Genomic DNA, 14433 nt, shown 5'->3' on the forward strand with positions numbered 1-14433 from the left:
AGTTTCATATATATTGCATTAATTGTGACATAAAAGGTGAAAAGAATTGGACTCTTGGTTTTACGAGTTATATTGAAGTGTTTTCTAAGTTTATTTCAACTTGACTGGGAATACGTAGTTAATTAGTGAAAAAGATTCGAGTTTGATTTTTGCATAATACCTATTTGACTTAGAGATAAGTGAGAAATTTGAAGTTAAATCAAATCTCATAATGAGGATTAATACTATAGTCTGCTCAAAGAATTTAAGTTTGTGAATAGTTCGGGGTCTTACGCCAAGAAACTAAAGACCCTAATTGTTACCAACAAAAATAATTAAATATAATTATTAAATTCTCGTTAGTATGATATTGACTTAAAACGTGTTAAATGATAATTTTTTATGTACCAAAAAAAAATGATAATGTTGTTTTATTTTTTAACGTTATTGTATAGTTAAAAGTATGTCATTCTCTCAAATTGAATCCAGCCATAAAAAAAATAAATAATAATAAATAAATAAATAAAAACTCAGTCAGTATAATGCATCATAAATCAAATTTCTTATGTCAGTATTTAAATCTTAGGTGGATTTATAGGATACAGAAGTTTCAAGACTTGGATAATGTACATACACAATGACAGGTTGCGCCTAGTGTCAATTTCCAATGGTTTGATACTTATTATAAGCTCGACATTATATATTGTTATATTAGAGTAAAAATATACATAGAGTATATTAAGAATAAATTTTTTAAAATTTATTTCACTCAATAATTTATATTTTATATTAAATTTTAATGATTTTACTATTAAATTAAATTTATCGATTAAAATTGTAAGTTTTTAAAAAATTTAAAAATTATTTAATAAGTATAAAAAATTTCAGGTTTTAGGGATTGGATCATTAAATTAATCTATTAGATTAATTTTTTTAATACATAACTTAATACTTATATCAAATCTTATACTTTAAATAATTTTTTGTATAATGCAAATTTAATCAATTCAATCGTTAAAATTATATAATATTATATTCAAAATCATATATATCAAATTTTACTTAATTTTTTTTAGATATGTTATCCAAAAATAGATATTTACTCATATATATATATATATATATTTAAATGGCATATTTACTCAATATTATATCTATATTAAATGTCAATGATACAACTGTTATATTAATTTTTTTTAATGTATATATCAAATCTATAATTTTTTCAAAAAATAAAAAAATTATTTGATATTTCGTTTAATTAATTTAAAGTAATTGATAATCATAATAAGATTTTCAATTTTTTTAAAAAATTAAATTTAATCTATACATTAAGAACTTTTAATTTTACGGTTAAATTATTAAAATTAAATATAGAATATGATTTATTAAGTCAGATAAGTCTAATAAAAATTATTCTTAGAGTAAGTGAATATCTCCTTTTATACACACATATATATATATATATATATAATTTAATAATTCAATTATTTAATTAAAAAATTTATTAACAGATTAAATTTACAGCTTTTTAATAATTTCTAAAATTATTTAATATTTCATTAAATAAATTCAATTTAACATATGATATATTTTTCACATCGGTTCAAATGACAATTGTAGAGTTGATATTGTTCCTAGAGATTTAAAAAGTAGAATAATTTAATATTACCTATGAACCAATGTAAAAAATAAGATTTTACATCGGTATAGCCATAACCAATATAGAAGTGATTCATCAAATTTAAGGTGGGAATTAACATTTACATATTAACTAAGTAAAAAGAAAAAAAAAAACATTTTTTCTGATTTGTTCAATACAATTCAAAATTTAATACAATTGATCGATTAAAAACGAATAAAGTAATTAAGAACTTATAAGTTCAAATGCTACTTGAAATACAACTAATAAAATAAATTCCTTTGCCCCATAATTGTATTTTGATTAAACAAGAAGTTAACTTGTTTATCTTGTTAAACACACTGAAAAAAAATATATCCCTTTTCTGTTTGCAAGCAAAAGGGGAAAAATATATATAATAAATCGGGATATAATATATGCATAGAATTTAATATGGTTTACAAAAACAGGGAGAGAGTACCTCGTGGTTGGATTTAACTAATCACGTGGATTAAAAAAAAGAAAAAGAACAAAAAAAAAGCTAAAGAAAACGAGTTGGTTGCTTTTACCCAAATGTATGCATATGATCAACACTGATTCTCTGATCAATCATGATTTATTTTTTAATCAATCCTTATTAGTTTTATTTTAAACGTGATCATCAAATGGATTTTTTTTTAATTTTATGTCTTATAGGCATTATTTTTTTAATCTTTTGAGTGGTTGACCACTCTATGTTCCATTCCATTCATGATGTTTTATAAAAGGGACCTTAAATTAGTCCTTTTGAGAACTTGGAAAGACATAACCATAGGAAGAGGATGGAGTTGTTGCTTGGTTTACTTGTGTTGTTATTGGGCACTAGCACCATTGCAAATGCTGCAATTTCTGAACTTTCTTGGAGGGAAATTAGCAACATCAATAGCCAAGGGCCATATTTTGGTATAGTAGTGCCAAATGGTTATGAGCTTGATCCTCTTCTTCATTCACCTAGATATGTGGCCGATGACAAGTTTCCTCACTTTGATTTTGCTGGTAACTTCTGGAACCATGCATGTCTTATTAAATTATTTTATGATGTTCAGTTTAATTTATATGAGTAACCTGTTTAACTACAAGTTTAAAAGAATTTCTTTTAGAATTTCTCTACTAAAAATAGAGATTATTTGTAATAAAAAATCTCAATTTTTTTTATAAAATTATATTCAAATAGACTTTATATAAATGTTATGAATATGTTACCCTCCTTTTCATTGATTGAATTTGTTCAGAAATCATAAAATTTAGTGAATCTCTCATATATACTTTATAATTTTTAATTAATTTTAATCAATAAGAAGTTACTGCTCTTGATATAAGGTGCTCTTATGTAAGGCGTGTCTAAAATCAAAATAGATGAATAAATATTTAAAAAAAAAAGTGATTCATTTATCATATTTCCATTTGTAATGCGTATCATCAAGTTAAAAAAATATAAAGAATCTAGGAGTTTTAATTTCAAAGTATTGGTGATGTACCATATATAACACGACACACACATAACTACAATTTTGAATAAGTATCAATGCTTGTTGGCTGAATCTTCTCTTTTTTCTGCATTTGGTAAACTTGGCAATGCAGGAAAACATTTTCGCATTGGTGTATTGGAAAAGAAGAGGGTTATAGTTGTTATGTGCGGATTGGGAATGGTAAGACATATAGTTTCTATTTTAAATTCGACATAAACTTTTGGTTATATTTGTCTTTTATTTTTGTTGAAAGTGTTTTGGTTTGTTTTTGTTTAGCTAAATGCAGGTATTTCGACCCAATTGTTGCTTACATTGTTTGATGTGAAAGGAGTTCTCCATTACGGAATTGCTGGAAATGGAAATCCTAAACTCCAGATTGGAGACGTAACTATTCCTCAATATTGGGCCCACACTGGACTTTGGCATTGGCAGGTATATATACAAGAGTTAATCACTAATACACTGGATTTTGGCATTGACAGGTATATATATACAAGAGTTAATCACTAATACAGTGCCGGTATAAAGTTTTTTTACACGGACAACCAATCAGATTTTTTAAATTATTTTATTTTATTTTTATTTTATTAAATAAGTAACTGACATAACACTATTAAAAGATCTGATTGGTTACCAGTGTAAAAAAAATTTTACACTGACAGTGTCTATAGGTGATTAACTCTATATATAATATACTACATGTTAGTTTAATTTAATGTCTTTTTTTAAATGTTAACAACAAAGTCTAACTGTGCAGAGGTTAGGAGAAATAGATGGAGATTTCAGCAGAAAATTCGGCAACCTTGAGTTTGCTGATTACAGTAACTGCTCAAAAGATTTCGAGTCAAAAAATACAAATCTTTTGAACAAAGTATGGTATCAAGCAGAGGAAATTTACCCCGTTAATGGAAATCCTGAAGTTAGCCATGACATTTTCTGGGTTCCAGTCGACAAGACTTACTTTAAAATTGCAAGAAACCTCAAGGTAAGTTAATCCAATCCCACTTTACCATCTTACTATAATTCACTTGTATCAAGAAATTAATTATAAATTTACTTTAATTAACTTTTCGAGAAACATTTCTATAAAAAAAAATATAGGAAAAAAGTGAATGATTTTATAAGCTAAATTTATATTACTAAAAAAAGGTATATATGTGTTTAATTAAATCTTATAAAACTAATTTGTAAAGCGAAGATTATATGTTATTTATATACTCTTTATTGACTTTATTTTTAATAGATAGGATACTTGAATTTTTTCAATATATGCATTCATACCAGTATTATTAGATTTGATATGTAGATAAATATGGTGGATGGCTTTTTTTTTATGATCTAAGATAGATAAAAAAAAAAATTTCTTTTCAGATATACAACTCCTAATGCTTAATACCATTGAACTTAGTATGTGTATAAATAATGCTAACCTTTTAAATAGATATAGAATAACTTTTGTATTATCTTAAAATGTAGATTTGAACTTATAAGACAACTTACAAAATCAATTTATAAGATGAAAGTAATTTTTTACTTATATACTCTTTGTTTTTACATAAGTTAATTTATAAAAACTTTTTTTTATTAACTTAATTCTTTAAATTTTTATTTAATTATTTTTAACTTATAATAAACTAATTTTAATTTATAAAAAAAACATTTAATTTTTTCTATTATGTTTTTCTTTCAAAAGTGTTTATGAAGAAGTTTATTCAACCACAAGTGTTTAATACTTGTTATTTTTTTTTTTTCTACAGAATGTTAAATTGGATAATTGTGTGAACACAACCTGTTTGCCAAGGAAGCCTATAGTGACAAGAGTAGAGAAAGGGGTTACTGCAAATGTGTTTGTTGACAACAAAGCTTATAGAGAATTTTTGCACTCCAAATTCGATGCAACTCCGATTGAAATGGAAACTGCTGCTGTTGCTTTAGTGTGTTTTCAACAGAACAAACCCTTCATTGCCATTAGATCACTGTCTGATTTAGCTGGTGGGGGGTTCTGCACTGTCCAACGAAGTAGATGTCTTTTCCTCGTTGGCATCCCAAAATGCATTTGATGTTCTTGCCAAATTCATCTCCATGTTAAATTATTAATAGCTCTAATGTCTTTCTTAGAGTGAAAGCATAGAGTAACATTATTGAGAGAATAGGGGAAATAACGTGTTACCAATTCATTGGTTTCACGTACTCCATTGTGTACTAGAAAATAAATGCATGACCAAAATTGAAAATTATTTTTTATCAGCAAAAAAAAAAGGAATATGTTAAAATGTATAAGGGATACCAAAATGATGTATTAATTTGTGATTGATGGAATGATGGTGATAAATAAAATTTAATATGTTAACTTGTTATTAATATTGTATGAGAGGAATTGATGAAAGTGTACATATATGATGTAATTGTTGCATGAATTATGTGTGTGGCTATCTTTACATTTCGTATATAGTGTGATGGATGAAATATGTATTCTCACTCCTTATGCTTATATGTTTGTGATTGAATTGAACACCATTTATAATAATAAAGCATATACAAGATAATGAATTTAAAGAAGAAGAACAATAAAGATAAATATTACGAGAAATATTATTATAAATGTTTTATTTTCTAGAAATTTTGTTATATTTTATCAAATCCTTGGGGATGGAAGGGTGTCACACCTATGGAGACAATTATGTGTTTATAAATTCATATTCATTCTCTTATTCGAATAATGTGATATGAGACTTTAATTATATCACAACAATTTTTCCTTCAAATAAAATACCATGGTTACTTTACCCCCATTTGCAATAGAAGTTAATACATGAGTATATTCAATAGTGGTCCATAAAGTTCTGTCACACTCTAAGTACTTACATTGTCGCTCCACCATTCACTCACGATAATGGGACATGCCTCCTAACCCTTCATGTTACTAGGAAGACTCTTTTCTACGCATGGACCCATTATTAAGAAGACTTTTGATACAAAGGATCCTATGGCCGAATCCAATTGCCAACCATCATACTTGTTTAATCGATCATTATCAAATCTAATATCACTTGTTATGCAATGAGGGTTCATACATATATATGTCACAACACTAGTAAGAAGTTGTTCATTTCAGACCTAAGTTCTTATAGTTGTACTTTTGGTCATCTCATACAAAATGCCTCTTATCAAGGGAGACAATTATGTCTTTATAAATTCATGTTCATCCTCTTGTTCAAATGACTTGGGATTTTGGTTATAACCCAACAAGTATGTACTTGCCAATCAATCTTCCCCCAACCAGTTATCCAACCAAAACCTTACCTTGTCACCTTCTCCCAGCTTCCATTTGATCTCTTAGTCAAACCAATTTGATTGACATTGATCCCCACATATTGTTACCAAATCTCTCCACCAAAAGGAGCTTGTGTTGCTAACCTGCCCCTCATACATATTTTTTGGGTAACATTTTCATGTTTTCCGTTTGAGGAATCGCAATGCGAAGTATGGTTAACACTTTCGATTTTTGATTTTCATCAATGTCATACTCCGAAATTAGAAGCTTCTTTCATATATATTCCCTCTTAAACATTCTTAAGCATGATCATTGATGCTCCTGGCTTTTTCAGGTTGTAATTGGAATGGATCTTTCTGCTTGATAAGACAATATATATTAGTTTTAGAAGATAAATAATCATAGAACTTTGGAAATGATCTACAAGACATATTTGTGGAACCTTATCTGTCAGTCTATTCGGCTAATTGTTCAAGGAAGTCACACAATTTATTTATTTTTCCCTTCTATTTTTGATTATTTGTGGAGAGGGTTGTTATTGCCTATTAAATTGCAATTTAGATACATCAACAGTCAACACAAACAAATAAGGAAAGCATATGCGAGGTAAACATAGATTGGCCATAGACTTTCCAGCGTTGCCAACATCAGTGATTGGAAACTTTGACACATATAGATCATAAAGAACTAAGCAGTTGTTAAGAACTACAACCAAGATTGCATCAGTGTTTGCTGATTCTTTTTCGTGGGTGTTTGAAGCCACATGCTATATATGCAATTAGGATGTAATGATATAAAGCCACCAAACAAGTTTACAGTCCCTGAAACCACATGAAAAACATAAAGATTTAGTTCTTGTATGAAAAAAAATCATGCTTTTGCTGCATGATTTTCGCAGAAAATGGTTTTACAGAGGTGTGTTTTACTATATGTGATATTATATAGTTTTTGTTTTTAAAATATAACATTATTTAATGCAAGGTTTTAGATTGTGGTCTGCAATATGTGTTACGGTGGCAATATTATTGTTGTAGTATTCTCTGCAACCACAACAGTCCACAATTGTGATGCGCTTTTAAATTATATATTTTTTTTAACATAATCGTAATATAACCGTAATATAATCATAATAAACTTATAATAAATCATTTTATTTTATTTTATTTTTCAAAAACATACATAAATTCAAGTTTTAATCTATTAATCTAATAAGTTTCACATAAAACGTTAAGAGAGAGAGGAAGACAAATAATGATGATTGGTTGAAATGTTGAAAGGTGGATGATGCATTTTAAAAAAGGAGAAAGAGGTTTGGAATAAAAAATTAAAAAAAAATTGATTAATTTTTATTATTATAGAATTACTTATTTATCTTCTATACATATATAATAATTTTATGCTACAACGATCGCAATTCGTATTGTAATAATTATAATAGTCACTGGCAATCATAATTAAAAATCATAATTTTGTGATTTTAATCAGAGAACATTGCCATAATATGCAAGAAAGAAACAATCAATTACTTCATTTTGAACAAAAACTGTTAAAATGGAGACAACGTTAAAAAGGAGGTGTTAGAGAGGTCTCCTACATTCCTCTACTAATTAATTAATTTTTAAGTTTTAGGGTTTTCTAACCTTAATTTTATGCTATCTGTGATTTTTAATTAATTTTAAGGTTTAGGCGTTTCTAACTTTTAATTTATACTTTCTGTGATTTGCCCCCGTTATACCTTTCAATGATTTTCTTTTTTCTTTTTCTATCTAAAATAAAAGGCTTTTAAACCTGATACTACTACATGATAAAATCTCTATTGCTTTGTGGAAAAAAAAAATGAGACATAGTAATGGAAAAGGTTTGAACTATCACATGGTAAATCTTTGTTATTGAAAATTCAATGATTTCTAATGTTGGCTTGTTTATGATTAAAGCTTGAATTCATTAATTAAATTTATTAGCTTTGTAGAATTTGACTATTTCTTTATTTTTGAATTTTCAGATGTTGCACAAAAGTAGATGTCCTGCTATACACTCATGGAAGTAGAATGGACATAATGGAAGGAGAGAAGTTCATAATGGTGTTGATCTTCACAAAGGTTAAACAATAATTACGTAGCAAATAAACCCAACCAATCAAGCATCAGGATTCTAAAGCACAGTGACAGTAGCAGCATGAATTTATTTAGCAAAGACTATTGTGTACTAAAATAGCAAAATAGTTTTAGACTATTCCAAAAATGTGGGTAAACGAATTGCATTCAAAATAATAATATTAAATTAACAATTTTCATTTCTCTGCACATCTTCAAACATAGGTTTCCTCTTGCTTTTGCACTAATTTATGCTTAAATGTGTCTGTTCCACATAATCGATAAAGCACCTCTCAATCAGTGAATTATACATCTTCAAACTGCAATGAAACATAAATCTTATTATCTTAATCATGATTATAGGTTTTCAATTCTAAAAGGGTGCAAACTTGCATCACTTCCCATCCCATTTTGACCTAATTAGATGTCTAAAATAATCTTCAAATAAATTACCTTATTGTTGTTTTGCGTATCGTGAATAATTTAGAGGGAAATTAGCAATCAAGGGCCTTAAAATGCGCTTAATTTTTAAATTTAATATTTTATAATACAGTTTGCATATCATTAAGTAATGTTTGGCTCTTCACTAGTGTGAAAATAAGATTTTATGACACACTTTCTATATGAAATGTTATCCACACCCCATAAAAAGTAGTATGATGACAAATTTATAAATATGTCAAAATATTTTGTCAAGTATTATATTTGTCATATGATATTCTTTTAATGACGATAAGTCAACTCTTGTTATAAAATGTGTTGGTCAATTTTTAACTTAAACTTTTTTTTATATGAGTTTTGACTTATCTATCATATAAATAAACATTATATGACGAGTAAATCGTCACCTACCATAAAATGTTTTTTTTATTATTTACACCGAGAGTGCGTTAGTTTGCACTCCATATATTGAGGCAATTTTATTAACTAATATTGGTATACTATTGAGTAAATCATCATCTTTGTTTAGGCGATTCTATTGACTAACATTTGTATATTATTGAGATAATTTTTGACGACACCAACAACCGTTGAGACTATTTCCAATGAAATCCTTTGTTTGTTCTCATATACTCTTCTCCTTTTTGTTCTTGGTCTCGCAACTATTTGTTCATTCTTGCACTCTTAGGTTCATTCTCGTGCTCTTCTTTTTTTCATGCATTTCGTGTATGGTGTTGGAATAGTTTCATGTAGTTAGTTTAATGAGAAATGCAACAAGATAAAAAGAACATGATGACAAAACGCGACGAGAGAAAAAAAGTGTGATGTCGTAACATGAAAAGTGATAAAAGAGAATGAGGACGACGATGAAATGCAAAAAGATGCCACAACAAGAAATAACACTATGAAAGTGAAATACAAAGAGATATAACGAAAAGGGAAAAACATAATTGAGAAACATTTGTTAATCTAAAAAATAAGATTTTTTATGTTGATTATTTTATAATCAAGATAAAAAATCAAAATATTTTATGTCAATTATTTTTATGACTGATATAAGAAGTTAATATTTTCTATACTGTTAGGATCTATGACAAATCTAAAATTGATAAAAAAAAAATATTTTATTCATTATTAGAAGTGTCGTGTACATCAATGATTTTAGCTCATAAGTATGTTTGCATAATTATAAAGATAATAAATATGATTGGTTACGATAAAATCAATAGTTTTCAACATATCATTTTTGTGTTTGTTATTTCTTTTGTCTCCATTTTCTATGCCTTACATTTATTTTGTGAAATTGGAGGCTAAATGCTAATTTTATCATTCCTTCTTTTCTTTACTTTTCAAGAGCCACAAATAAGAAAGCCAGCAACCTATCATGTTAGCTTTATCCCTTCAAATCAAGTTGCTTAAGATTCACTGAACCTATTTGGATACAAATATAACAACGTTTTTGTAACATTCCAAATTTTCTACTAATGCAATATTTACTATTATTTATTTTTATATATGAATATTATTTTTTTATAGTTGTTTTAGTTAATTAAAAGGGTTTTTATAAAATATTAAAAAGGTTTTTAATAATTTAAATTATTTATAAATTTTTTTATAAAATTCTATTTTTTCGCCGGAACGGACTGTTCTAAAATGGAACGGGCCGTTCCAAACGAAGAAAATAAGTTACTTTTGAAGCAGCAGAACGGGCCGTTCCAAAGTAGTGTAAAGGCCCATTTTGGTTTTCCCGGAACGGGCCGTTCCCAAAGCAAAACAGGCCATTCTGAGATTTTGAATTTGCCTAAAAAGTTAAGTTAGAAACTGGACGTTCTACTTATGGTCAATCAGTGTTAACACGAACCCCAGAACGGGCCGTTCCGATTTTAGAACGGGTCGTTCTGCTTTTTGGAAACGAGCCGTTCCGATTTAGAACGGGTCGTTTCAGTTGAAAATTTTTCCTATAACGCATGGCTCCGGAACAGGCCGTTCCGAAATCAGTACGGGTCGTTCCGGGTACCACTGGATGCATATAAATAGGAGGCAGGGGTGAAAAAAATTATAACCGAGTGAGAAGGTGAAAATCTTAGAGAGAGAGAGAGAGAGAGAGAAAGAAAGAGAGGGAAAGAAAGAGAGAATCCAGAGGGGGAAGTTATGCTCAAGTTTTAGCTCTTATTTATCTAGGTAAGGGGGATGAGAACCTTATCTCTTTAAGATTTTATATATTATTATGTATATTTATTTATGTTATTTTTATGTATATTTATTTAAGTGGGGTGTCCCTAACCTCATTTATTTACTTAACCTATGATTATTTTTATCCATATTAATTATTAAGGTGTTCATATATTTTATATTGTTTAATTATTTTATAATGATTGTCATTTCTATTTATATTGTTGGTACTCTTAATATATTTTTTTTACGTAAATATATTTATTGTAAATATATTTATAATCAACTATGATATAATTGTGATATCTTGGACTCGTCTTGTTATTTCTTCACGTATTTATGAAGATAAATATTGTTCTATGGCCATAGAAGATAAAGTTTGAATTATTTGTAGCTGGAGGTTTGACCTTGGGGATTTAAATGAGTAAGGAATAAAGGTGAAATATTCTCTTGTTGGTTAAGGTGAAATATTCTTTTATTGGTTGGTATTATGATGATGCTCATTTATCCTGACTAGTCACTACAAATATAATTCAAATTTTATTGTATCATGAAAATCTAATATATGATTTATATATATATATATATATATATATATATGTGTGTGTGTGTGTGTGTGTGTTTAATATTGATTATAAATAATTCTGTATATTCTTTTGAATTATTATATTTATTGGATATTGATCTCACTCCTCTCTTTTCTTTGTTTTTAAATTAAATATATTATAAAATAGATTGATCTACTTGAGATTCCAGATCATTTTGCAGTTGTTATAGATGTTGTCTTCCTTGGAAAGAATTGGAATATGGAGGTTATTTGATGAATCTATTATAATTTTATTTGTTATTGTAAATTTATTCTCACTATCAATGTAAATATTGTAATAGAAGTGAAAGAAAGAAATACTGTGTAAAATAATACATTATTCTAAATATTTTAGAACGATATATCATGTTTACTTTTATCTTTATTAAAAAAAATATTATTAATAATATTATTGTGAAAATATTATATAAAAAAATATATAATTATTATTATATAAATTAAGCGTTACATTAAGGCATTACATTAAGTGGTATCAGAGCAGGTCGATCTAACCGGCTGTGAGATATGAGTTTACCGTGCTTTATACCTTGAAAACCCAAATCAGCCGAAGTGTTATTGACCCATATTTGTAGTCTTAGCAACCACATGCTATATAGCACCAATAATTACAAAAGTGATTGTTATTAATCATTACGAGGAGTTTGATGCGCCATTATCTTAATTTGTGTTTTCATGAGAATATGCAAATGATATTAATTAAACTAAAGCTTATCTGAAAATTTGTCTTGGCCACGAAAAAATAAAACTAGGTGGGTGATATTGATGGGCATATTAGATTCTCCGAAAATTGTATCTATTTGGTCTCTTATGTATGATGAGATGAATGGAATCAGTGCAAGTTGCATAAGCGAATAACGAAGGGTACAATTTAGCCTCAAAATGATGCTTTCATGGCAGTGGTCATATACCTCATCCCCAATAATATTTTTTTTTTTTGAATTGGAGGCATCTTGTGCCACTTTATTAGATTTTTTAATCCTTGACTTATTTGAAGGCAATGCTACTACTCACTCGAGTAGAATAACACCACAGTACACAGGATCTAAGGAAATGTTTTGGATAAATTATATATTTGTATTTAATTTTAATTTTTTTTATTTAATTTCACTATTTTAAGGTAGTTTAATTTGATCTTTTAATTTTTAAGAAATGTTTAATGTTTAGTTATTTTTTCAAATTAATACTAATGGTGTAAATAAAACCAAATGAAATGACAAAGTTAAATATTTTAAGAATAATGGGATCAAATTAAACAATTTTAAAAATATAGTGACCAAATTAAATAGTAATTAACAAAATAATTTATGTGCAATATTAAAATAAGTATTTTTATTTATTTTAAAATTTTTAGATTAAATTAAAATAAGTAAATGCTAATGATTTTTTATTTAGATTTTCCAAGTTTTTTTTTATCAGTTTTAGATTGTTAGACAAATTCTTACATGTTATAATATGAGCCAATTTTTTGCTTTTCTAAGTTAATGAGCAATTATTACTTGAATTCTCGATAAAAACTAATTTGAACTAAATGGTCTATTTTAAATTTCACTTAAATATATTTTTAATTTTAAATTTGAGGTAAATTTATTTTTAGTTTCTCAAATTTAAAATTAATCTATTTAGTCCTGAAATTTTAAAAAAAAATATTTTATTTCTTATACTTAAATTTTGTAAAAAATATGTCAAATATTGTCGCATAAAATCTACCTATTAATGTTCCTGTTAGTGAAAATATTACATTAAACTAAAATAAAATTGCATAATTGTCTCAATCTATCACTTTCGAATATATTATTAGTGATATGAGAGACCACAACAAAATTTTTGAAACTTATAGAGACTAAAAACAATATTTTTTAAATTTGAGTGACCAAAAATAAATTTACCCTAAATTTGACGGATTAAAAACATATTTAAATCTTTAAATTTTAAACAATAATTAGAATTGAAAAAGATTTATGTAGTCAAATTTAATTACTTTAACAAAATCCTTAAAGACAATAAATTCAGTACTTAGCTAGAAATAAAGAAATGGTTATAAGATAAATGAGTTATCTAATAAAATAAAATATTAAATACGTGAAAGAAATTTTAAATTTATCTAAATAATGTATTATTCATTTTAACTCTTTTATTTTTTGAATGTTTAATATGGTCTTACTATTTTTAAATGATTCAATTTAATTCTCTAATTTTTAATAAAGATGTTTAATATTATTATTTAGTATGATTTTATTAAGGTTACTAATGTCAATAGGTAAAAGAACAATATTAAATATTTTTTTAAAATTATATTACAAATCAAATCATTTAAAAATAATGAAATTAAATTAAATCTTCAAAATAATAGGTGAGGAAAAATATAATTTAGAATTTTTTTATTGTATGTGGAGGGGTCCAATTTAAATATTTGTAACTTACTTTATATATTCTATTTTAATATTATCTTTTATTAACTAAAATTTGAAATTTGTAGGGGTAAAATAAAATGTTTGTTACGTAATGAGTATGTAGATGTTGTAATTGTTTATTTAATTAAAAGTCTTCTGTTTTTATCATAGTTATCCATTTGCAAAAATAAACACATGTACGTATAACATTGTTTGATTAATTAGTTATAACATTTTATACTATTTTTGTTATATAATATATTTAATTATATTCTATATCATGATCTATATATTTTTGCTTTGTTAATTACATTTACCAGTGACATTGTTATTCAAATTGTTTCACAA

General features: G+C 26.4%; 1 protein-coding gene across 1 annotated transcript; it reads left to right on the forward strand.

Moving 5' to 3' along the window:
- Positions 1-2382: 2382 nt before the first annotated feature.
- On the forward strand, positions 2383-5465 carry LOC109800521 (bark storage protein A). The gene is given in 6 exon segments (XM_020361301.3): positions 2383-2635; positions 3221-3288; positions 3385-3540; positions 3866-4093; positions 4866-5102; positions 5104-5465. Coding segments are annotated over 6 exon segments (1005 nt in total). The 5' UTR covers positions 2383-2421; the 3' UTR covers positions 5206-5465.
- Positions 5466-14433: the final 8968 nt, after the last annotated feature.

This window comes from Cajanus cajan, chromosome 1, assembly GCF_000230855.2.
Source record: "Cajanus cajan strain Asha chromosome 1, NIPB_CcT2T_4, whole genome shotgun sequence".
NCBI lineage: Eukaryota > Viridiplantae > Streptophyta > Magnoliopsida > Fabales > Fabaceae > Cajanus > Cajanus cajan.